The sequence below is a fragment of the Mobula hypostoma genome, chromosome 10 (genome assembly GCF_963921235.1).
Source record: "Mobula hypostoma chromosome 10, sMobHyp1.1, whole genome shotgun sequence".
In the NCBI taxonomy this organism is placed as follows: domain Eukaryota; kingdom Metazoa; phylum Chordata; class Chondrichthyes; order Myliobatiformes; family Myliobatidae; genus Mobula; species Mobula hypostoma.
The window spans coordinates 117324934-117351556 of NC_086106.1; the positions used below are offsets into that span (position 1 = coordinate 117324934).

At 41.8% G+C, this 26623-nt stretch overlaps 1 protein-coding gene across 4 annotated transcripts in view; it reads left to right on the plus strand.

The window, feature by feature from the left end:
* The window catches only part of nkrf (NFKB repressing factor), a 52569-nt gene extending 26400 nt beyond the window's left edge, over positions 1–26169 (plus strand). The window contains exons 1-4 of one of the 4 annotated variants that reach the window (XR_010019549.1): positions 3630–4165; positions 15423–15544; positions 21975–23996; positions 26104–26169. Coding sequence is in view for 3 of the 4 variants with exons in the window: in XM_063061091.1 (XP_062917161.1) it covers positions 3957–4165; positions 15423–15544; positions 21975–23929 (2286 nt within the window). In the remaining variant the exon portion in view is untranslated. Of the gene's footprint in view, positions 1–3037; positions 3409–3629; positions 4166–15422; positions 15545–21974; positions 25739–26103 lie in introns of those variants that run through there. The other 3 variants (XM_063061092.1, XM_063061091.1, XM_063061093.1) reach the window with 3 other exon arrangements.
* Positions 26170–26623: the final 454 nt, after the last annotated feature.

Consider the following 26623-nt stretch of genomic DNA (forward strand, 5'->3'; position numbering starts at 1 on the left):
ACAATGGAGGGGGATGTAAAAGAGGTGGGGGGGGGGAATTCAGACTCAGAATCAGGTTTATTATCACCAGCATGTATCATGAAATTTGTTAACTTAGCAGCAGCAGTTCAATGCAATACGTAATGTAGAAGGAATTTTAAAAAATTAATCAGTTACAGTATACATATATTGAATAGATTAAAATAGTGTACTACTGACCAGGAGAAGTTAGAGAGCAGCACTTAGAGGACTTGCAGGAAGGTTCATGTACTGAGGCAATATGGGTAAAGGAAAGGAACGTCGCATCCGGAGTTTCTCCGGTTAGCAGACGATTTCCCTCCATGCCTCTGACGTAGTGGGGAACTGTGTATGAGGCAAGTTAAAGCAGTGGTTTGCCATTGCCTTCTGCCGGGTTAGTTTCCAAAGAGATCACCAGCTCATAACCCAGTATGGATGAAAAGCGTTCAGGGGAGCCGGCTGGATTCGAACTCGGGACCTTTCATCCTGAAGTCCAACGCTGATGCCACTACGCCACCAGCCGGGTCGCAATGTGGGTAGAGCTCAGGAATCAGAACGGTGCAGTTACAGTGATATACTATAGAGCTCCCAATAGCCAGTGGCAGGTGCAGGAACAGTTATGTAATCAGATAATAGAAAGATGTATAGGTAACAGGATAATTGTAGTGAATGAGTTTAAGTTTAATTATTGACAGGAACTCTCTCAGTGCCATGGGATGGAATTTGTTAGGTGCTTCTAGGAGGGTTTCATAACACAGTGGATAGATCAGCCAGGGAACAGGCTAAACTAGACCTTGTACAGGCGGTCCCCCGGTTACGACGGGATTCTTCCTTCGAGTTGTTCGTCAGTTGGAAATAGTAAAATGTGTGGGAGAGGATCATAGAAATGGCTGTGACAGGAGTGGGCGCCAGCCAGCCTCTGTGGCTCAGTCAGCTCTGCTCGGTTGGGAGGATGGAGAGTGGAGGCCATCTCCAGAAGATGCCTGCAGTCTTGCAGCAAGCCGGCAAATCCATCCTCATTCATCCCGCCGGCTTCACAAATACTCACTCTATAGTAGTCCAGTCACTAGGGTCGAGTACAAAAATATTCTGAGGGGGTTGTCTGTTGATGGGTGGCTGATCTGGGATCGACATATTCTGCAGTGTGTGGTGCCTGTGGTTAGTGGTTGCTTATGGACGAATGTCGGTAAGATATGCATTCATAACCTGGGTAGGACCCGTATTGGGAAATGTGTCTGGTCAGGTGATTGGTAATTCAGTAGCGGAACATTTTGGGAACAATGATCATTAATCTGTTGTCTTATCAGATTGTTATGGATAAGGATAAAACTGGACCTTGTCGAAAGGAGAATTACAACAGTGCTACCTAGGAGAGAGGATTGGGTGCATCTATTTATGGTTAAGCCCACATCTGACATTTTTACCTCTCCATGCTTTCTTTGGCACTTGTTTATGTGCAAGGCAAGGCATTACAGGTAAAGTTGGTTTAGGACCAAGATTAGGGCATAGATTTACTAGCTCGATGCTCAGCCTAGCACGGATGGAAAATGTGCAAAGATCCTGCTGGATTCGAACCCGAGACCACTTGGTATCATTGATATCACGACACCGCAGCCGGCCACATCTGACATATGGGAGTTCTTTAAAGCCCAGCTGATCAAAATCAGGACCAATATGTTCTGTGAGGAAGAGTGACAAGGTTCAGGTACCTTGGATGACTAGAGATGTAAATTTAGTCAAAGAGGCAAGGGATGCATATGTATGGTTTATAAAACTGATATCAGACAGGATCTTTAGAGGAAATATAAACAGAGCAGGAGATGTATTCTCAAATATATATTTCCTTAAATTTTATTATCAGAGTACATGCATGTTACCACAAACAACCCTGAGATTCCCTTCCTGCGGGCGTACTTAGCAGATCCATAGAACAGTAATTGTAAACAGGGTCAATGGACAACAAACTGGGCAAATGCAGATATAAATAAATAGCAATAAACAACGAGCATGAAGTAACAAGACAAAAGAGCCTGATGGTTGAGGGGTAGTAACCGTTCTTGAACCTGGTGATGCAAGTCCTGAGGCATTTGTACCTTCTACCTGATGGCGGCAGTGAGAAAAGAGCATGGCCTGGGTGGTGAGGATCTTTGATGATGGATGCTGCTTCTCTATGGCAATGTTTCATGTAGATGTGCTCAATGGTTGCACGAGGAAATCTGCAGATGCTGGAATTTCAAGCAACACACTTAAAAGTTGCTGGTGAATGCAGCAGGCCAGACAGCATCTCTAGGAAGAGGTACAGTCGACGTTTCAGGCCGTGACGTCGACTCTACCTCTTCCTAGCGATGCTGCCTGGCCTGCTGCGTTCACCAGCAACTTTTATGTGTGGTGCTCAATGGTTGGGAGGGTTTTACCCAATGATCTGGGCTGAATCCACAATACTGTATGTTATAATCATCCTCCATCCTGTTTATTAATGACTTGCTTCTGGGCTATTAGCAAGTTTAGAAGTTGTATTCCCTTTGTCCAAATCATCCATACCATCAAAGAACAGCATGAGACGGCAGATGCTGGAATTTGGGGCATAATATTGCTGGAGGAATTCAACAGGTCGAGCAGCATCTGTGGAGGAAAGGAATTATCGACGGTAACCCGATGCGGTGTCTTCAACCCAAACCAACATCGGCAGTCCCTTTTCCATCACGGATGCTGCTCGACCCGCTGATTTCCACCAGCAGATTTTTGCTCCAGAGGACCGGTCAAACCCGATCACTCGGCCAGTAACATGCCGAATGCACGAAGAATTATCTGTCCATTGTTACATCGCTGTTTGTGGGAGCTTGTTTCTTTGACGGTTGATATGGCAACATTACAAAATGATTACAAAACAGCAGAGAATCTGTATATTTTTAATAAATACCACTAACTAGGACATCAAAATAATTTATTTCCTATATTAGAACAATTCAAAAGAATTTTGATTGGCTACAAAGGTCTTTCAAGTCGACCTGAGGGTGTAAAAGAATGCTCGCCTCTTTTCTGTGTCTAGAAGGGCTTTACCGCCAGTGAAATAATTTCTGAAGCGTTGCAATGTTTTTTAAAAAACCGGTAGGCAATTCCCACCAACAGCAGTGACAAACGCCAGATCTGCTATTAGCGCTATTGTGTGTGTTGAATAACACTGACAGGAGCCCGCCCTTCGAAACGGCGTTAGGAATACTTTACCCCCGAATTGAGACCTCCAACTGGTAAGAGCCCGAGAGGATCTTCAGCAGGTTGCTAGGCTTCACCGCTGGGTAGCAGGGGAAAGGAACGTGGATCAATGGGAGACTGTGGGGGTGAATGCTGTGCAGCACCATCGCATGTTCCTCTTCGAAGTGGAATTCGCCTGAAATCCGTGAACACATCTCTGTGAGTCTGCAGTTTTTATTTTTAAACAAGGGCGCTGGTGATCATATATAGCATTAGGTTAGCCCGGGTCTCGTCGCTGCTGTGTTGGGGTTGGGGGTGGGGGAAGGAGGCGGGTGATTGTGACACCAGAGCGGACACGTTGTGGTGCCGGGGGAGAGGGGAGGGAGGGAGCAGGCAGGGAGGGGAGTAGGAGGAGGGAGGAGAGGGAAAAGGGGGAGTAGTTGGAAGGAAGGAAGGAAGGAAGGAGGGAGGCGAGGGCTGAGAGTCGTTCACCGGCGCCCGTGGACATCCACCAGCGGGGGCGCTCTAGGCAGGGTTGCCGGCGGTTGGATTGGAGCGGAGCGGCGCGGCGCCGGGCGGAAGGCAGCGGCGGCGTTGACGATCGGGATCGGTGGAACAGGAGGAGGCGCGTTTGTAGGCGCCTTGCAAAGTAGGGGCTGGGTGGTCCACGGCCGGAGAAGGTCCGGAGGCCTGAGCGGTTGCCCACCTCCTCTCTCCCGCCCGTGTCGCGCCTCGCCGGCCCCGAGTTTCGGGGCCTGGGCACTAAGATGGCGGCCGGCGTGGAGTCGATGGCCAGGCCGAAGAGGCAGCTGGCCGAGGCGGCCGAGCAGTACCGCGGACCCTCCGAGAGCGACCGGCATTGGCACTTCCGCCGTCAGTTCATCGTCCGCCACATGCACGACTACCCGGGCAACAGGATCGAGCAGCTGCTCGCACTCTCCATGGTGTGGACCAACCACGTCTTCCTGGGCTGTAGGTGAGTGTAGGCCCGGCGCCTCGGCCTCGGTCCCGGCTTTTGTTACATAACCCACTCTCTGGCCGTGTAGGGCTGCGGGGCACGGAGCCTCGGGCTCCGCATGGATCCCAGCATCTCTCCGGGCTCTGATGGGCAGCGTTTTCCCAATGACAGCAGCGTCTTTGCTCTATCCTTCGGCGACCCCTCCACGTCAGGGGTTGTAATACTTTTTCCAAAGTCCCCCATACATGAGTTTCGTGTGGTGGTACCCTCGACATGAAAGGTTTCGTGTATATGTTATTGATTGATCGAGTACAAGTTCTCCGGAAGATGGAGATATTCAGCGGAGAGGATGAGATTTACACGTGCTGTAGTACAGTAATTTTGAGATTTCTGTTCTATCCGAGAAGTTAACGGATTTGGCACACGATAATGAAATGCAAGTCTTGTTCCTCTGGTTTTGCGTCTGTGGAGGGTTAGGTGTTGACCTCTGGACAAAGCTTATTGAGTATATATAATCTTTTAAAACTGGAAGCTTGCTTAAACTCCACCTCCCGTACCTTTCATTTAATAGTGTAAGGAGCTCGTGTGAGATTGTGGCTTCCAGTCAACTACCTCGGCTGCTTTCCTTAGTTTTTTGGACTGAATTTCTGAGGATAACCATGAACAATAATTTTAGTAGTTTCACTTACTGTCTCCCTCAAATGCCCCTTCCAAAGCTCAGATGTGTCCTCTGGACTCACTATTTTCTCCCTTTATTTTGTTTCCACTGAACCACTGGTCATCCAAGTTTCCTGTTCTAGTTACTGTTAATTAAGGTTGTTTCCAAATCATTTCTTTCAAATCTGCTGTCAATATCATGTTCCTTCACAAATAATTTCTTGCTCCCTTCAAAGCTTGTGATTCTAATCTTTACTTTTCCAAGTTCCTGGAAGCTTTGGCATCTTTAATTTGAGCCTTTCTGCTCTTGTGTGCCTGATTTGAATTTCTGCCTGTTGACAAAGGTAATTTATCTCTTGTCTTACTTAAATCTGTAGACTTCGATTGGCTTGACCAGACCATCCTCATCCATCCAAAGGATCACTTGCTATGGCTTCTCTTCATGCATGGTTATCCCTGATGTCTCCCAAGTACTCGTCCTTGGTCTCTTTCATTTCCTTATCCTTTTCTTTTATAACCTCATCCAAAATTACAGCTTCAGTTTTCATAGTGAATATAATTTTGTCAAAGATCCACTACAGGAGGAAATAAAAGTTCCTTCAACCAGATACTGGGAACAGTGGAGCTAGGTTTTAGTTCTTATTCGCAACTAATACTATCCCCCTCTTTTCTCACAACTATCAGAAACAGAACCCAGAGTCACACAACAAGGGTCTTGGACTGAAGCATCAGTGGAAAGAAGGAGAGCATTTCCAGCATGTTCTGTTTTTGCTTCTGATTGTGTATTTGTATTGACAGAAAGTTTAGCTTGGGACCTCATCTGTACCATTACAGTGGTCATAACACGGGTGAATTGCATCCCTGCCTCATTTGGAGTGTTTGTAAAACTCAGCAATGCCATTCTTATTTTTCTTGGACTACTCTGGTAGATTTGTGAATCATCTCTCTCAGTAAGGTCATCCAAAGCTCTGCTGGCTGTGCCATAACTTGTCCAAGTCTCCATTCACTTGGCTTTGAGAAAAGCAATTCCTTTGCTGTTAAGTAACACACACAAAATGCTGGAGGAGGTCAGGCAGCATGAATGGAGATGAATAAAGAGTTGAAGTTTTGTGCTGAGACCTCTCATCAGTCCTGATGAAGGGTCTCGGCTCAAAATGTCAACCCTTTATTCCTCTCCGTAGATGCTAACTGACTTGCTGAGTTCCTCCAGCATATTTTGTGTTACTCTGAATTTCCAGCATCTGAAGAATCTCAAGTTTAGCCTTACTTTTAAATTCTCCTTACTTTTGATTCTTTAACAAAGCAATTCATTATTTCTGTAATCTCTTCCCCCACCCCTGTACCTACAGTCTTGTAAGCTACCTGTATTTCTCCTTTTCTGGCAACTTGATTTGATTGTTCTATCTTTATCTTTGGCAATCGTGTCTCCGAATACCGGGGGTTTATGCTTTGGAATTCAGTCCTCTAACCCAAGCATAATTCTGCTTTCAGGAGAAGAGTTTTAGTTCTGTGTCTTGATTGTAACTTGTATTCCAGTTCACTGTGATAATGTTCCAGTGAATTGCCTTGGGATGTTCTATGCAAAAAGCATTTTATAAATGTAGACTATTGTGGAACTCTGTCTTTGGTAGCAGTAGAAGAGGGTATTTGTTGAGAATATCTGTGGGAATATACAGGTTTATATAGTAAATTCTGGTTAATTGGATCATCGGTTAATCAGAGTAGCTGTTTATTTGGGACAATGCTTAACAATAATTATTGATAAAATTTCTTGGATTCCCTTCATTTATTTGGGACACTTAATTGGTACCAGAGGCTGTTGCCGAACTATCCCTAACTAGCGTCAATCATGTGCACTTGTGGCTGTTAGACCCTACAACGTTCTTAGAGAAAATAGTTTTTAAACTGAGTCAGTGCATGTGTTTGTGTTCAAAAAACTGGGTGTGATTTTTGTCACATAGTTGGTGAGAAATAGTCAGTAAGGCAACTTAGAATTGTTTTGCTCACTGGAGTTTCAAGCATTCAGGCTCGGAGATGCTAGGAATGGTGTGGAGTGATAATGAAACAATTTCGCTATTTCATCAAGTTAGGATCTATGAAGAATTTAAAGGTATCAGTAATTATCTTGAATGTTATGATGAAAATGAAGACTTGGATATGAAACAGTGTATGAAGGCAGTCCATTAGATGCTCTAGGTGGGCTAATTTTCTTCATTCTGTACCCTGGATGAATTCCTCTTTCAATAACTGTTAAGAACTAAATGCACAGCTTTATAGTACAGTAGTACTATTGCTAGTATTCTCATTTGTTCTGTGTTACAGTTAAATACATAATTTGTTACTCAGTTTTTCTTTTTCAACTTTTTAATACTATTTCCATGAAACGTCAGCTAACTGAGACAGCTGCTTAATTAGGTCAAAATGTACTGGTCCTGATGTGTCCCAATTAACCGAAATCTACTGTATTATATACCATAAAGTTCAAAGCATAATAAACTCTGGTTAGGAATGATATTTCAAGATCACAAGCAATGATGGTGCTTCATTATTGAAAGAAATATTAATGTAAGACCTTTTGTAGTTTTTTTTTGATCCACACTTTCTTTCTCTATTTGAGATTGCCTATGAAGCCACAAAGAGATTTAAAGAGTTAATTTACACCACTTTCAAGTCCAACAAGCACAAGCTGTGTATTGTCATATTTGTGTAGAAATACAGCTGAACTTATCAATGCTTTGAATGGTTATGCTTTATAGTTTTAATAAGTCAGCTTCCTACAATTGTACTCATAGTGTCGTTGGTTAGTTTGATTATTTATAGCCAAATAGGAGTACAGGGGACGCCTGCATAATGACTGTCAGGTTATGGAAATTTTCCCTTGTACAATTCACAAATTATGATCCAAAAATTTGAAGTACGAAGTAAAATTTGTTCTCACAGAATTTGGATAAAGTAAATAAGCACAATTCTTTTTCAACTTGCATTTCTTCATGTGTGCAGAGGGAGGATGCAGTTTCATGTTATGGAAAATTGTGATTATGGTTTGTTTTGTAGGACAGCAGTGCCTATTTACACCTGTTATTCCAGTGTCGAGAACCTGGTTTATTGCTGTACTGTTAATCAGTCATGTCAGGTTCATCAATTTCAGTGTCCTTCACTTAGCCTTAATTGCATGATATGTTAGTATCACAGTAGGCTAGATTTCCCACCTTTATAATTTGGTCCATTGCTGGTCAATTCAATAGGTCTGAAGTATTTAGGAGTAAGTCTAATAATTTCCTTGTTTCTCAGTCCTTACCTGACTGCTGTGGAACTTTGGAGACCAATTTTGTTAAGTTTTTTCATGAAAAAATGGATACTGTTAGGTTCACTCCTAAATACTTCAGACCTATTGAATTCATCTTTTGACATCTAATTGTTGCCCCTCAGTCACAAAGCTCTTCTTTGAGTAATCCTTCAGAAATTGTTAGTAGTCTATTACAGGCAAAAGTTTTTGAGCCTTTGGGTAACAGTCACTGTGTAAAGACTGGTGAACAAAATTACTGTGTGCTTGCTCTGCAGTTGTTCTGACCATGTCGTGGATGAGTACTGTATTCACTGAAAGCTATCTTACTCTTCGTCTCAACCGTCGCATTGTTGGTGAAGTAAGATCGGCAGTAAACTGGCTTTAGAGTGAATGTCAGTCAAGTCAGGTGATTCTTCTTCCAGCAGTAGATGTTTCAAGGGAGGTTGCTCATCAGTGTTTAGTAGTGTGTTTGTTCTAACTCCCGATCTTCCAGATTAAACATCCACAGCTTTACCAGACACATTGCAGCATTGTGCCGTGATATTTGACATTTAAACCTGTCTCCTTTACCAGCTAGAGGAACCGCCAGTGATCACCAATTGCTGTTCAATTTCAGCAGCTGCTCACAAAGAATTTTGTACGTTCTCCCTCTGATCACGCAAGTTTACTCCCGGTGCTCAGTTTTCCTCCTGCAATCGAAAGATGTACGGTTAGGGTTACTGAGTTGTGAGCATGCTTTGGCACTGGAAGCATGATGACACTTGAAGGCTGCCCAGCAGTCCTTGCTGATTTGACTTGAAGCAAACAGCACATTTCACTGTATGTTTCGATGTACACATGACAAATAAAGCCAATCTTGATCTTTAAAATATCAACAGCTTAAAGATGCCCTTGTGTTACATGAAAGCTTTTCCCCAGATTATGCACAGGGTATCTTTACAGATGTCCATAAGCCAATTTTGTCCATAAGGCAGAAGATGTGCAAAGTCGCTCAATACAATAACCATACCTGTTGTAATGAATGATGTATATCAGGCCCAATTGACATGAACATTTATTGTTTTCCCCTGCCTAGTTACAATGGTGCAGGGTCAGGATGGCCTAGACTGAATAGCTAGTTTTGTTGGGCTTGAGGAATTAGTGAATGTTACATTATTGCATGGGTATCAATAGAAGTGATGCCCTTTTGTCCCTCCTCACTGATCTCCCTCCTGGCACTTATCCTTCCAAGCGGAACAAATGCTACAGCTCCTCCCTCGCTACCATCCAGGGTCCTAAACGGTCCTTCCAGGTGAGGCAACACTTCGGTGCTCCCGGTGTGGCTTCCTGCTCATTGGTGAGACCTGATGTAAATTGGGAGACTGCTTCGCCGTGCATCTACACTTCGTCTGCCAGAACAAGCGGGATTTCCCAGTGGCCACCGACTTTAATTCTACTTCCCTTTCCCATTCCGATATGTCCATCCATGGCTACCTCCACTGTCATGATGAGGCTGCGCTTAGATTGGAGGAACAACACCTTATATTCCATCTGGGTAGCCTCCAACCTGATGGCATGAACATCGATTTCTCAAACTTTAGGTAATGCCCCCAACCCCCTCCACTTCCCAGCCCCTTTTCCCTCTCTCACCTCATATCCTTATCCACCTATCACCTCCCTCTGGTGCTTCTGACCCCTTTTTCTTTCTTCCATGGCCTTCTGTCTGTTTCACCAATCAACTTCTCAGCTCCTTACTTCATCTCTCCCCCTTCAGGTTTCACCTGTCACCTGGTGGTTCTCTTTTCCTTCTCCCACATTTTAAATCTACTCTGTAGCTTTTTTTCTCCAGTTCTGCTAAAGGGTTTCGGCCTGAAGCGTCGCCTGCTGCCTGGCCTGCTGAGTTCCTCCAGCATTTTGTGTGTGTTGTTCGGATTTCCAGCGTCTGCAGATTTTCTCTTGTTTGAGAAGTGATTGCATATCAGTTTACAAAGCGTCTTTCTTAAATGGCTTCTTGCAGTGATACTGGCAGCCCGTGAGACAATGGTGACTGATGACTGTAGGAAGGTTACGTGTAAACAAGATATCACCCCCCCAAAAAAAAATTGAATTTAATAATTTGTATGGGAGCTATTTGTATGTATAGGCGTTTTTAGCCTAGGTAAGGCCTGTGCTGGCTTGATTGGGATGTATCTCACCATTCCTCAATCTGTGATTCAAAACTTGAACTGCTGTCAGAGAAGATTGATGGACTCCTGAGCTTTAAGAAAGTAGCCCACCTATTGAGAGTCTTTTTTCCCCCTCTGGTACCTTTTAATTTTTCATGATCACAGAAGGTAATCTGATCCAAAAATTCCTCAGTGTTGAAATTCAGACTTCTCACTTCTAAGGAGCTATTTTTATGGCAGTCTGAAGAACTATCAGCATTGACGAGGTCCCTTGATAAATTTAAACTGATCTAGCTTTCTTTTCCTTGTTAAGAAACCGTAGTTTCAGCTTCCAGCTTTCAGATCATTTTTTTGTTTTGTTTTTGGGGTATTTATCATTGTAAAATATGGTATTTTCAGTTATATAAAACGTCTTCAGCCAAATACATTTTTTAGTGTCTATGGCAAATTGGAACCAAATTGAGAATGAAAGTAGACACTAGATTATGAGCAACATTGTTTATACCTAACTCCCAAGTTAACTTTTCACATCAGTGGTGAACACTTCTACTAGGTATTCTCAAATGTGATTTGCCATTAAACACTTTCACAAAGTAAAATACACCGCTTAAGTTCAAAGTCAAAGATTTGAAGTACATTTATTATCAAAGTATGTATTCAGCATAGAACCCTGAGATGAATTTTTCCACAGACAGCCACAAAACAAAAGAAACACCGTGGAAGGCATTCAAAGAAAACATCAAATGCCCATTGTGCAAAAAAAAAGAACAAATTGAGCAAATGGCAAAAAAAAGAGTGAAAAGCAAAATATAAAACATCAAACCACTGTCATCAAAACAGTCTAGGAAGTGTTCAGTTTAGTTTGGTTCAACTGAATTGAGTGCTGATTGTTGGTTGACTGCAGGCCATAGAGCCTGGCCGTCCCATTCCAAAATGCAGCAAAAAGAAGAGTAACCAGAAACACATCACAACATGAACTACTGAGTCAAATTCACAAACCATGTTGATTAAACAATTGTGAAGACCCAAGACTCCAGTATCGTCGAGCAAGATGGCAGGAGGGGTCAAATGCAGGCATCTTCCTCCGGGAGCAGCGAGCAAAAGTGAGAGAGAGAGACTGGACAAAAGCAGGCAGATGGTGCTGAACACTCGCTCGTCGTCCGCTCTCGTCGTTGATTTCAGTCTTGCTCGACACTTTAATTGGCACGAAATGGAATTGATTGTGGACTTGTGCACCGTCGCCAGGCCACACACTCCACTCGAAACCTCACGGAACTCCCTTGGAGACAGCAAAGTCCAGATCGCTCAAATGGCCCGAAAACACACCACCAAATTGTAAATCACATGTTCCAGTAGTAGCAGAATCATATTTGGAAGAAGTAGTAGTAGCTTTGTGAATTATGTGAAGCAGTCGCCTTTGGTCATGTTGTTCGCTGGCTCCATCTTCTTCAGAAAATATATTGGTAGCAATATTTTCAGAATGTTAAACACACTGATTTTTCTGAATAGTTTACAGAGATCATGTTCTCTTGATTATTCACAGTCAGAACAGAAAAATTTAAGTTCTGATTATGAACCATGTAGCTTGATATGGAGCTAGGATGTAAAGAATGGTCAATTTCTTTTGTTGCTTTTCAAGCTTTCTTATGAAACCCCTTTTTACCGGGTGTCTCTAGAAACATGGCTGGTCGGCCCCTTGCTAACAACCACTGGACTCAGTAGTGAGAAAACCACCTTTCTCAAACTCTGTACATCTAGGGTCAGTATGGCTTGAGTCCCACCAAAGCCAGGAAGCTGGTATGTCTCTACCAGCAGAACCCCGATCTGTGCAAATACTGTATAAATACTGCCCCCCTGCAATTAGTGATCAGCGAGAAGTAACAGATTGTACACTGCATACAATTGTAAAGAAAGTATATTTACAAATTTCAGCTTTATCAAACAGCTAGTAGGAAAAATAACAGAAAAAAAAAAGGGCCCATTACAGTTCACCCAGTCCAAATGTGCACATAAGTTGGAGCTTATCTTGAAGTTGTCTTTAACCCGTGCACTTGGATCCACGGTCTGCGTGAAAGCACACATCACCTTCCTTGAAATCCATCTCAAACAAATGGACTCTCCCCCCCGCCCCCGAGTATTGGTCAGCAGGGACAGCTTCCTCAGCCATTTTCCCTCCCACCAAAAAAAACCCTGACTCCCACCAGTGTCCGTCACAAAAATCTCTCTGCCCAGTGTTCCGTAGAACCTTCTCCCAATTTCACTGTCCTGATTAGCAGGCAGAACATTCTCAAGCTGAACAATAAATCTTTAGCTCAAACCCAAACTTGCTGAAAGCAGAACAGATTGCTCTTACAGAACTGCGAAAATGAAATATCTGCAGCATAGCAGTAAAATCTTCGCCAGCACATTAAATTTACATTTCTGAACAATTTTTTGAGATTATGGAGCAGTATTGGTGCTCAAGTGGCAGGATATGGCTCAATCCATGTTAGTGTTCCTGAAGCAATAAATTCCTGATGCCTAAGTGTAGAATAGGGACTGTTGTAGTGGAGTAGAAGTTAGAGAGTTGGTTGCCTTGGGATTCTGAGTTCGTGTGGGTATCTTGTCGGTTGAGTGGTATTTTAATGAGGTGGTTAAGATTTGGATTGGGATTGAGATAAATCAGTGGTCTGTGAGTTTGTTTTAATTTTTTATTTCAGAATCATAGGCATACATAACCAAGTCTCACTCAGCACATTTAGAAATTGAAAGTCGATTCAAACCTGTTTAAAGCTATATATGTTGCCTGAAAAATGAAACCATTTGGCAATGGGGTCTTCTGTAAATTAAAAAAAAACAAGCAAATAAAATAGAGCAAAAATGTAAACTGTTTGATTTATCTTACTAATGAAATTACTGATGATGAAAAATTATTAAATGAATTGGTTCAAGATACTATTGACTTCATCTAATCCGGACTAATCCAAAGATAAGACCATAAGACATGGGAGGAGAATTAGGCCATTTAGCCCATCGAGTCTGCTCTGCCATTCCATCATGGCTGATTCCGCATCCCCACTGAATTCCATACACTTGCCGTCTTGCCATATCCTTTGATGCCCCGACTAATCAGTAAACGATCAACTTCCACCTTAAATGCACACAGACCTGCCCTCCACAGTCTGTGGCAAAGCATTCCATAGATTTGCTACTCTCTGGCTAACAGAAATTCTCCATACCTCTGTTCTAAGGAGTTGCCCCTCAATTTTGAGGCCGTGCTCTGTAATTCTGGATACCCCCACCATAGAAAACATCCTCTCCGCATCCACCCTGTCTAGTCCTTTCTGCATTTGGTAGGTTTCAATGAGATCCCCCCACATTCTTCTAAATTCCAGTGAGTACAGGCCAAAAGCTGCAAATGCTCCTCGTATGTTAACCCCTTCATTCCCGGAAACATCCTTGTGAACCTTTTCTGGACTCCAATGACAACACATCCTTTCTGAGATATGGGGCCCAAAACTGTTGACAGTACTCCAATTGTGGCCTGACTAGTGTTTTATAAAGGCTCAACATTATTCCTTGCTTTTATATTCTATTTTCCTTGAAATAAATGCCAGTATCATAGTCATATGACTTTATTGATCCTGGGGGAAATTGGAAATTGGTTATCTTTCCTGTAATGCCATAAGATTTTATTTTGTTAAGCAGCCTTGTATGGCACCTTATCAAATGCTTTCTGAAAATCCAAGTAAATGACATCCACTGCCTTTCCCTTTTTCATCTTGCCTGTACTTCCTCAAAGAACTGTAACAGATTTGTCAGGTAAGACTTCCCTTTACAGAAACCATGCTGACTTGGACTGATTTTATCATTAATCTCCAAGTACCCCGAAACCTCATCCTTAATAATAGATCACAACAATTTCCAACCACTGAGGTTAGGCTAACTGGTCTATAAATTCCTTTATTTTGCCTTCCTCCATTCTTAAAGAGTGGAGTGACATTTGCAATTTGCCTGTTCTCCGGGACCACCATTCCAGAATCAAGTGATTCTTAAAAGATCATGACCAATGCAGCTGTTCTCTTCAGCACCCTCTCTCAGGACTCTGGGATGTAGTCCATCTGGTCCACGTGACTTATCCACCTTAAGACCTTTGAGTTTGCCTAGCACTTTTTCCTTTGTAATAGCAATGGCTCTTACTCCTTCTCACAGGCAGTCATGAACCTCTGGCACACTGCTACTGTCTTCCACAGTGAAGACTGATGCAAAGTACTTATTAAGTTCATCTGGAATTTCTTTGTCCCCTATTACTACCTCACCAGCATCATTTTCCAGTGGTCCAATATCAACTCTCACCTCCCTTTTACTCTTTATATAACTAAAAAAAAAGTCTGGTTTCCTGCTTTATATTATTGGCTAGTCTGCCCTCATATTTAATCTTTTCCCTTCTTATAGCTTTTTTAGTTGCCTTTTGTTGGATTTTAAAAACTTTCCAATCATGCAACTTCCTGCTTACTTTTGCTATCTTATATGCCCTTCCATTGGCTTTTATGCAGCTTCCCTTGTCAGCCACAGTTGTCACCCCTGCCATTTGAGAATTTCTTCCTCTGTGAGACTTATCTGTCCTGTGCCTTGTGAATTATTCCCAGAAACTAGCCATCTCTGCTCTGCTGTCATCCCTGCCAGATTGTTGGTAGCTTCCCCATGGATTTCATATCTGGAAGATGAAATTGAATTTGCCTCCTTTCCTGAATGACAATAGTTACCTACTCAACCCGATGCAGATTATAGTCATTTATTAGTTTGCATTTTGTTCAGAAATTGGCTGCCGTGATTCTCTTGTGACAAAAGTTCAAAAATAATTTATTGGTTGTGCATTTGCATTTTTTAAGCTCTTGATCTCGTTTATTTTACTGCTTTCCTGTATTGATGGATATCCACTCTTAGACCCTTTACATTCTTGACTTTGCTGTCATTTTATTATGCGCTCCTATGCCTGTTTCTTTTCTCCAAACACATGCACTTTTACACTTTTCTCCCAATGCGATCAATTCATTGGTATTTTCTGCAATAAAATTTGCTTTTGTGAAGGAATACTGTAAACCCAATACCTTGTGAATAATTTTCAATTTTTTAATTATAGTAGTAACTTTACAACATATAATTATCATGAATTGACCATGTTTTGCTTATGTATGTTTGCTAATAGATACAGCCGAGACCTTTTGGAACGAGTCTCACAAATGGCAGAAGGTATTGAAGTTGGTGACTTAGGATCATTGGAGTTAATTCCAGGGAACACAACTAATAAAAGATCCAATTCTGACAATGGTAAGTTAAGAACCCTTACCTGTTTTGTGTGTGTGCGCAGCTATGTTGTATTACAATATGGAACTGATAGTCCACACAGTCAGTCTGTTTATATTCTCATTGTGAGCAGTGTAGGCTAATACTCTTTCTTTTCCAGTATATACAGTATCTGTATTTTACTTCAGTCATCCTTCCAAACTACTCAACTGTGTTGACACAGCCTTTATTTAAATCACTCTGAAAATGCATTCCACCGTCTTGCTGTCTTTGCTTAAGTTTTTAAGCAATGCTTCAGCTCCATTACTCAGGGCCATTTAAAGTGTCAAGCAAGATTTAAATTGTTGAGGCCAAGAATGGAAAATGAACAGGTGTTCAGCATCTCCGTTTTCTTGCTACTGCTGTGAGGCGGGGGTACAGGACTCTTGGCCCCACACTGCCAGGTTTGGGAGCAGTTGTTGCTCTGTGGCCATCAGGCTCCTGGACTGGCTTCGCTTCCCTTCACTTTCGGGGACTGCAGTTCATGTTTGCAATTTGTCCTCTTTTGCACAGTAGGTAGGTGGTGGTCTTTGTGGTTTTTTTTGTGAATTCTGTGGTGCTTCTTTGTTTTGTGAGTGCCTGCTAGAAGATCAATCTCAAGGTTATATATGGTATATGAACTTTGATTTCTGTACTAGATTTTTACATTCCTTGTATCTGTTGTACATTAGTTCATTCTCCTAGGCTTCATAGAGGACTGAGCTGCAAAATGCATCAGCATCACATCTGTTATTACCTCTCACTCATCAGGCTCTTGAACCAGAGGGGATAACTTCCCTCAACTTCTGTCACCCCGACAACTGTTCCCACAACCTATGGACTCACTTTCAAGGACTCTACTCATGTTCTCTATTTATTGCTGCTGCTTCTTCCTCATTATTATTATTTTGTTACTTTTTTTTCTTTTTGTATTTGCACAGTTTGTGATCTTTTGCACATTGTTTGTCTTGTTGATTCAAGATTCAAACTGTATTTATTATCAAAGAATGTATAAATTGTACAACCTTGAGATTGTTTACAGGCAGTCACAAACTGAAAAAAAATTGAGTATGTTTTTTCATTGATTCTATTGTTTCTTCGTATTTTCTGTGAATGCTTGCAAGAAAATGAATCTCAGGATAATGGTGAGATATATGTACTATAGTAGTTAGAATTTTGAATTTCCATCTCAGAAATACTATTCCATTTAGCCTGTGTGGTATATCACAGTTGTTCATAGTTTTGGATAGATTTGGCAATTTGTGCTGAATTATGGGCAGTTGTTTCCTGGGTTTAGTCCCTCAGAACTGAACTGAAAGTGTAATACATCTATGGTAGGATTGCTTTCAACTTCTAAATGGAATTGTTCCATTAAATGTGTGGGAGAAGGGAATAAAAGGATCTGTTGAAGTTGGGATGGAAATGGATCAACTTTTTGGATCAGTTTTTGTGACTTGTATTCAGTGTAACTGATTACTATATACTTTATTTATACTTGTCGCCACACAATTGATACTAGAACGTACAATCATCACAGCAATATTTGATTCTGCGCTTCCCGCTCCCTGGATTACAAATATTAAATATGAAAAATATTACAAATGGTAAAAATTATTAACTATTTAAAAAAAATAAATTATAAATCATAAATAGAAAGTAGAAAAATGGAAAGTAAGGTAGTGCAGAACAACCAAGAGGCAGGCCCAGATATTTGGAGGGTACGGCCCAGATCCGGGTCAGGATCCGTTCAGCAGTCTTATCACAGCTGGAAAGGAGCTGTTCCCAAATCTGGCCGTACGAGTCTTCAAGCTCCTGAGCCTTCTCCCAGAGGGAAGAGGGACGAAAAGTGTGTTGGCTGGGTGGGTCGTGTCCTTGATTATCCTGGCAGCACTGCTCCGACAGCGTGCGGTGTAAAGTGATTATATACGTTTATTGGGATTGGTCTTTAACAGTTACTTCTTTCTTGATTCTCATTGCTGTAATTCAGGAAATAAGAATAAATTTACTTTACAATATTGTTTGTTTTTCTGTTGGTCACACACTACATAGTCTGTGCTGGTGGTGTAGTGGTATCTGCGCACAGACTTTGGAACAAGAGGTCTCAGGTTCAAATCCAGCCATCTCCTTGCATGCTTCTGTCCATGCTGGGTTGAATGCCGAGCTAACAACTGGGCCTTGTAAAACAGATAAATGCTAAAGAAACAGAAAGGATACTGCCCGGTGTACCAAACAGGCGCGGGAAGGAACTTGCCTTATACACTTCATAACGTAATTTTCAAGTTGAAGTAACATTTTAAGTTTTCATTATTTTAAGATGGTACATTTAACTATGACTCATTTGTTTGTTATGTGCAATGTTGTATGATGTAGACGATTGTGGTCTTGATCATGATTGTTCTTGGCAAACTTATATAGAAACATAGAAAATAGGTGCAGGAGTAGGCCATTCGGCCCTTCGAGCCTGCACCGCCATTTATTATGATCATGGCTGATCATCCAACTCAGAACCCAGCCTTCCCTCCATACCCCCTGACCCCTGTAGCCACAAGGGCCATATCTAACTTCCTTTTAAACATAGCTAATGAACTGGTCTCAACAGTTTGCTGTGGCAGAGAATTCCACAGATTCACCACTCTCTGTGTGAAGAAGTTTTTCCTAACCTCGGTCCTAAAAGGCTTCCCCTCTATCCTCAAACTGTGACCCCTCGTTCTAGACCTCCCCAACATCGGGAACAATCTTCCCGCATCTAGCCTGTCCAATCCCTTTAGGATCTTATACGTTTCAATCAGATCCCCCCTCAATCTTCTAAATTCCAACGAGTACAAGCCCAGTTCATCCAGTCTTTCTTCATATGAAAGACCTGCCATCCCAGGAATCAATCTGGTGAACCTTCTTTGTACTCCCTCTATGGCAAAGATGTCTTTCCTCAGATTAGGGGACCAAAACTGCACACAATACTCCAGGTGTGGTCTCACCAAGGCCTTGTACAACTGCAGTAGTACCTCCCTGCTCCTGTACTCGAATCCTCTCGCTATAAATGCCAGCATACCGTTCGCCTTTTTCACCGCCTGCTGTACCTGCATGCCCACTTTCAATGACTGGTGTATAATGACACCCAGGTCTCGTTGCACCTCCCCTTTTCCTAATCGGCCACCATTCAGATAATAATCTGTTTTCCTATTTTTGCCACCAAAGTGGATAACTTCACATTTATCCACATTAAATTGCATCTGCCATGAGTTTGCCCACTCACCCAACCTATCCAAGTCACCCTGCATCCTCTTAGCATCCTCCTCATTGCTAACACTGCCACCCAGCTTCGTGTCATCCGCAAACTTGGAGATGCTGCATTTAATTCCCTCATCCAAGTCATTAATATATATTGTAAACAACTGGGGTCCCAGCACTGAGCCTTGCGGTACCCCACTAGTCACCGCCTGCCATTCTGAAAAGGTCCCGTTTATTCCCACTCTTTGCTTCCTGTCTGCTAACCAATTCTCCACCCACACCAATACCTTACCCCCAATACCGTGTGCTTTAAGTTTGCACACTAATCTCCTGTGTGGGACCTTGTCAAAAGCCTTTTGAAAATCCAAATATACCACATCCACTGGTTCTCCCCTATCCACTCTACTAGTTACATCCTCAAAAAATTCTATGAGATTCGTCAGACATGATTTTCCTTTCACAAATCCATGCTGACTTTGTCCGATCATTTCACCGCTTTCCAAATGTGCTGTTATCACATCCTTGATAACTGACTCCAGCAGTTTCCCCACCACCGACGTTAGGCTAACCGGCCTATAATTCCCTGGTTTCTCTCTCCCTCCTTTTTTAAAAAGTGGGGTTACATTAGCCACCCTCCAATCCTCAGGAACTAGTCCAGAATCTAACGAGTTTTGAAAAATTATCACTAATGCATCCATTATTTCTTGGGCCACTTCCTTAAGCACTCTGGGATGCAGACCATCTGGCCCTGGGGATTTATCTGCCTTCAATCCCTTCAATTTACCTAACACCACTTCCCTACTAACATGTATTTCGCTCAGTTCCTCCATCTCACTGGACCCTCTGTCCCTTACTATTTCTGGAAGATTATTTATGTCCTCCTTAGTGAAGACAGAACCAAAGTAATTATTCAATTGGTCTGCCATGTCCTTGCTCCCCATAATCAATTCACCTGTTTCTGTTTGCAGGGGACCTACATTTGTCTTTATCAGTCTTTTCCTTTTTACATATCTATAAAAGCTTTTACAGTCCGTTTTTATGTTCTCTGCCAGTTTTCTCTCATAATCTTTTTTCCCCTTCCTAATTAAGCCCTTTGTCCTCCTCTGCTGAACTCTGAATTTCTCCCAGTCCTCAGGTGAGCCACTTTCTCTGGCTAATTTGTATGCTACTTCTTTGGAATTGATACTATCCCTAATTTCTCTTGTCAGCCACGGGTGCACTACCTTCCTTGATTTATTCTTTTGCCAAACTGGGATGAACAATTGTTGTAGTTCATCCATGCAACCTTTAAATGCCTGCCATTGCATATCCACCGTCAATCCTTGAAGTGTCATTTGCCAGTCTATCTTAGCTAATTCACGTCTCATACCTTCAAAGTTACCCCTCTTTAAGTTCAGAACCTTTGTTTCTGAATTAACTACGTCACTCTCCATGTTAATGAAGAATTCCACCATATTATGGTCACTCTTACCCAAGGGGCCTCTCACGACAAGATCGCTAATTAACCCTTCCTCATTGCTCAAAACCCAGTCCAGAATAGCCTGCTCTCTAGTTGGTTCCTCGACATGTTGGTTCAAAAAACCATCCCGCATACATTCCAAGAAATCCTCTTCCTCAGCACCTTTACCAATTTGGTTCACCCAGTCTACATGTAGATTGAAGTCACCCATTATAACTGCTGTTCCTTTATTGCACACATTTCTAATTTCCTGTTTAATACCATCTCCGACCTCACTACTACTGTTAGGTGGCCTGTACACAACTCCCACCAGCGTCTTCTGCCCCTTAGTGTTACGCAGCTCTACCCATATCGATTCCACATCTTCCCGGCTTATGTCCTTCCTTTCTATTGCGTTAATCTCTTTTTTAACCAGCAGCGCCACCCCACCTCCCCTTCCTTCATGTCTATCCCTCCTGAATATTGAATATCCCTGAACGTTGAGCTCCCATCCCTGGTCACCCTGGAGCCATGTCTCTGTGATCCCAACTATATCATAATCATTAATAACAATCTGCACTTTCAATTCATTTATCTGCAGGAATGGTTTGTTATTGCTGCCTTCTGGGCTGTGTCTTTACAAAGGCGGGTGATCCCAGCCATTATCAATACTCTTCAGAGATTGTCTGCCTGGTGTCAGTGATCACGTAACCAGAACTTGTGATATGCACCAGCTGCTTATATGACCATCCAGCACCTGCTCCCATGGCTTCACGTGACCCTGACTGGAGGGCTAAGCAGGTGTTACACCTTGCCCGAGGGTGAGCTGCAGGGTAGTGGAGGGAAGGAGCACCTTACACCTCCTTTGGTAGAGATGTATCTCCATCCCACCACCTACCTATGACTAAATGTTTTAATGAACAAGCACCATATAATTACATCAGTGGTCAATTACTGATTGTATAATAATGAACTAACTGATATTTGGTGAATGTATTGAAAAGCCATTGATGTAGAATCTCTAAAATTTGAAGTTTTGGGTCCACATTTACTCTGTTTGGCATTTCAAACTTCTGTGGATATAGGTTTAAGCATGTTGAAAGGACTATTGTGCGCTCTGGGAGCTGAACTCTAAAGCTTCCGATAGCAGTAATATGTGTTATGCAACAAATTTGTTGGTGTTTACTTTTAATACTGATTCTGCTTAGGAAAAGTTAAACTGTTGTGCAGAACTGCAAAGGTATATTTTCATGATAGTCAAACAAAAGCTACAGTTTGTGGAAATATCTTGTTACGTCTTAGCCGCAGAGATGAACGTATCAAATATAGAAACATAGAAACATAGAAAATAGGTGCAGGAGTAGGCCATTCGGCCCTTCGAGCCTGCACCGCCATTTATTATGATCATGGCTGATCATCCAACTCAGAACCCCGCCCCAGCCTTCCCTCCATACCCCCTGACCCCCGTAGCCACAAATATATCAGGAATTTAATTCTAAAAGAAGTTTTGAAGCGGGCTCCTTCAATATGACTACAGAGAAAGGAGCTTGGAAAGAAACCTTAGCAAGTCCCCCAGCTGATGCAGTAACATTTAAGTTACAGGAATTTGACCTACCATCAAGTGAAATACAAGCAGATCAACAAAAGAATGAGAAATAGTTTGTGATGCATGAGTGAAGTTTTCAGATTTGGTTATTTACAAACGTCAATATGCAATGTAAGTGATATTTGAAAACACTACCAAACTCACTTATCTGTCTTCCTCTTTAGGTGAAAATCCAACAGCGAAGCGGAAACCTCCTTCCTTCCGTCCCAGATTTCGATTTGAGCCGGTTGCATTTGTGAGTAGCAGCACTAAGGATGAAGATGAGGCAAAGAAAAAGCCAAATCAGTCAGAAAAGCCTCGAAGGTGGGCAGACTTAGATGAAGATATTCTGCCATTAAACTCTGCGGTTAAAACTGAGGAGACCCCTGTGAAAGCAGAACTTTCTCCCACTGATGAAAAATCAAATAAATCTAGCAAAAATTCAAATGGGCCGTTGCCTCCAGCTTCCTCTGAGAGTTCTACGTTTGATTATGACTCTTTGTACAAGAACATCTTCACTGAATCAAATGAAAACAAAACTGGAAACTGTGTAAATGGGATAACCTGTTTAAGCTCTTACATGTCTAAAATACAACAGAACTATTCAGCAAAATATGAGGCTTATCATTCCATTCCCTCGTCGGATCTTTATCCGACTATGAGAGGGCCGGACTTTTCTAAGACACCAGTTGGCAACAAGCAGGGCTACAAAGGCCTGGGTTTTACACAGACCAAACGGTCAAAAAGTAGAAAATCTTCCAAGAAAAATGCCAGCAAGTCGGTACTTCCTGAACCTCTGCAACCATTGTCTAGCAAATCTTCATCTGGTGGGTTTTCTCCATCTGCGGTAAAGAGCCGACAGACATTTTTTAATATGCTCCAGATATCTGTGTCAAGGAAACTTAGTTCAATCGGAGGCTTCAGTAACCAGCTGAACCACAGCGATGTGCTGAGCAGCTGTATTCAAGCCTGTAAAACAAACCCTCAGTATTTCTATGTCTCGCTGAAGGAGATACCTCCAGCTGATGTACCAAAAAACAAGAAAGTCTTGACAGATGGCTATGCTTGTGAATTGAGGTGTCAGGGTGTTTACTTATCTACTGGTTATGCTGGCAGCAAAATTGGAGCTCGAGATAGGGCTTCTGAACAAGCCTTAAAGTTGTTCCTGAAGGATGTGGTGGTTGAGGTGGTGAAACGCAAATGTAAAAGTAATTGCATTGATGACCTAATACTGTGTGAGAAGGACACGCCTCGAAATGACATTCCTCCTGCTCTCAAAAAGCCAGATGAGAAAATACCAAGCAAAGACACAGCCAATAAAGAAAAAGAAACAAATAGGCAGAGCACGCGGCATTCAAAGGATGGCAAAAAGAAGAACTGGATGGAGTTTGTCATTTTGGAGACTGCAAAAAATGCCGTGTGCATTCTGAACAATTCGGCTCAATTCAATAGAATGACTGTGGATTACAAGTTTCAGCTGACCCCCAATGATGTTTGGCAGTGCCGTGTTTTTATAGAAGACCATTTTATTGCTGAGGCCTATGGAACCAAAAAACTGGTGAAGCATACAGCGGCGGAGAAGGCTTTGGACATACTGAGGCAAACGCAGCCGATTGTAAAATCGAGCAAGCCAGGAAAATCTGGCACAGCCATCTCTCGCAGTGCCATTATTGGACGTTCTGCGGAAGAAGATCTTAAACAAAAGATCACAGAAGACAACATTGGCAATCAGCTTTTGCGAAAAATGGGTTGGAAGGGGGGTGGTTTGGGGAAAGAGGGTGAGGGTATTGCAGAGCCAATCACTGTAAAAGAACAGTTTAAGAGGGAGGGATTAGGTTTGGAAATGAGTAAGAGTAATTCCAAATTAAACAAACGAGATATAGAGGATCTTATCAAAAATTATGCCCGCTCGGACAGACAGGAAGAGTTGACCTTTTCTAAAGAGCTGACCAACGATGAGCGTATGCAGATCCATCAAATGGCTGCCAAATATGGCCTGAAGAGTAAAGCCTACGGGAAAGGGAAGGATCGCTATTTGGTTGTATTCAAAAAAATGCGTGTAAAGGATATTATGAATCAGCTTACGCAGGAAGGACAGGTTGGACGATTTGAATTGGTAATGCCAGGTTCTTCAAGTTAATACAGAACTCCGCCACCATCTTCATTTTTATTTATGTGAAGTTTTCTTCCGAAGCAAGACTTTTTTGGTCAGTAATCTGAATTCAGTTATTGTAAATGATTTCTCAATTGCAATAGAAATTAATTTACATCTATTATTTACAGTTTTGAAATTGTCATCAGTGGGGTAGATGTTCAAGGCATTCAAAATGAACTCAGTATTTCTGCATCACCTTTCTCCATGTATAAAAATAACTGTCTGTTATTTACAAAATATGGTAATAAACTGCCACTGTTGAAATTACTAGTGAACTAACAACTGTTTCGATGTGGTTCATCTTAATTAAAGTGAGTGGGTGAAATCAATTGAATTTGAGACTTAAGTGTACATTGATCTTGAAAGGTAGTGTACATTTTTAAAAAAAACAATATTATGCATTCTGATGGGGTTTTGTGATGTACATGTTATCTTCTGGTTCTCATGAGCACCTTCCCCACTGAATGGAGGAAATTGTAGATGAGACCCAAGCTTTTTGTCCATTTCAGTCTTTATTTGCTAGGTTGTTGGCAAGCATTTGGAGCTGATATTGTATTTTTCTGATTTGATAGTTCTGCAGTGCAATATTTAAACTTTAACTCATTTGATTGTATTTTTATAGCTGTTACTTAACAGCCTTTTTCCAATTTGATATTCAGTAATCTACTTCCTTCCCTCCCCATCGACTACAGTTTAGAAGGATTGGATTTGTTAGTTTTATTTCCAATATCGGTGCCCTCAGTACCTTGTTGAATTTGCTCCTAATTTGATGAATGTTGGTGAATGTGAGCATATTGCAGCTTACTCAATACCATCCACACCTGATAAGACCATAAGACATGACAGCAGAATTGGGCTATTCGGCTCATCGAGTCTGCTCTGCCATTCCATCATAGCTGATTTATTATCCCCCTCAACCCCATTCTCCTGCCTTTTTCCTGAAACCGTTGACACCTTGATTAATCAAGAACTTATCAACCTCCACTTTAAATATATCCAGTGACATGATCTGCACAGCTGTCTGTGAGAGTGAATTCCACAGATTCACCACCCTTTGGCTAAAGAAATTCCTCCTCATCTCTGTTCTAAATGGACATTCTGAGGCTGTGTCCATGTGTCCTATATTCTCCTATTACAGGAAACATCCTCTCCACATCCACTATGGGCTTTTCAATATTCTATAGGTATCAATGAAATTCCTCCTCATTCCTCTGAACTCCAGCTTGTTGGAAATAATACATCATCTCAATTTCCAGCAAGCTTGGACTTTTTTCCCCTCTTGATCCAAGTTCCCTCCTTGCCCATGGATGTTGTGTCCAATTGTATTGCCATATTGTAGCCTTGACTGAACTTGGCACAGACCAAAATTGGAACATCAGGTGTTTGCAGTCTCTATCATGTAAATGCAGGATTCTGAGCTGGAATTATAATTTATTTTAAAGACTGCACAGTGTGCATTGGGATTAACAGGTTTTGAAGGATTAGGTTCTTACCTATTAATCATAATAAGTATTTTGTTCTTCACGAGGACACTTCACTGAGATTACCACTATATTAATTGCACTTGTCTGGCAAAATATCTTGGATATTTCATCAGCTGCTGCCTTGAACAGAACATTACACTGTAAAATGTCAAGAATGTCAGAATGTTAGTTGTATGACTTTGTGATATAGCAATTTGGGTCTGAATTCAGTAAAGTGAATATGTTGTATATGTTTTTAGTATACTAAATCAGGTGTGCAGAATGTCCTGACCTTTTCCCCCTTCCGAACAGAATAAAATATTTTTAATGAAATCTTGTTCAGCAATAGTGGACTAACAATGCTTGCACCTTGTGTATCTGGTGGTAACTGTTTACCAATGTTAATTAAGTCTCTGAATTCATTCAGCTTGGAAACCGACAAAGAACAAAGAGGGGCTGTTTGTTTCATCACCAAGGCAACACGAGCACCCTCTGAGTGCTTTAGGAAATTTGAGAATCGCAAGTTTATTTTGGGTGAATTGGAAAAATTAAAACATCTATTTCCTTTGCTGTAGCTCTTGGAAATGCTTATTTTAAATAAGAATAACATCAAATTAAGTTGGTTCTTTTTCTACTTGAGATCCCTTTGCTGAGTTTGCATTGTTTTCTCTTTCCTATTTCCTCCCTTCTTTACAGATGGTGCTTAAGGTGTTTATTCTTGGGGTTTGGATCCAATAGGTACCAGTCCTTTATCAACTTTTCAGCCATACTGTGTGAGTATTTGTAGCCACTTTGACTGCAATGGATAGCAAAGGCCAGTACAAACCTGTTCTTTACTGATAATCTGTACTCCTCACATTTCCTGTGGTGGAAATTACCATGGTTAAGTGATTATTACCACCTTCCCTTTCCCCCTCCATTTGATTGGCCAGGTCTAGCTAATTTGGCATTGTTCAGCAAATGACTTCAGCATTTCAGATGACATTGCTGTATTTTAAATCCATCAGGGTTATACTGATTGAGTAAAGTTGTGTCTCTGTGCCAGTGGTTTAACAGGTATCAGGTCTCCTTTAACACATTGCTTATAAATCTACATGCACTCGGTGGCTCCTTGATTAGGTATGCCCATGCATCTCATTAATGCAAATATTTCATCAGCTAATCATGTGGTAGCAAGTCCATGCACAAAACCATGCAGGCATGATCAAGGTTCAGT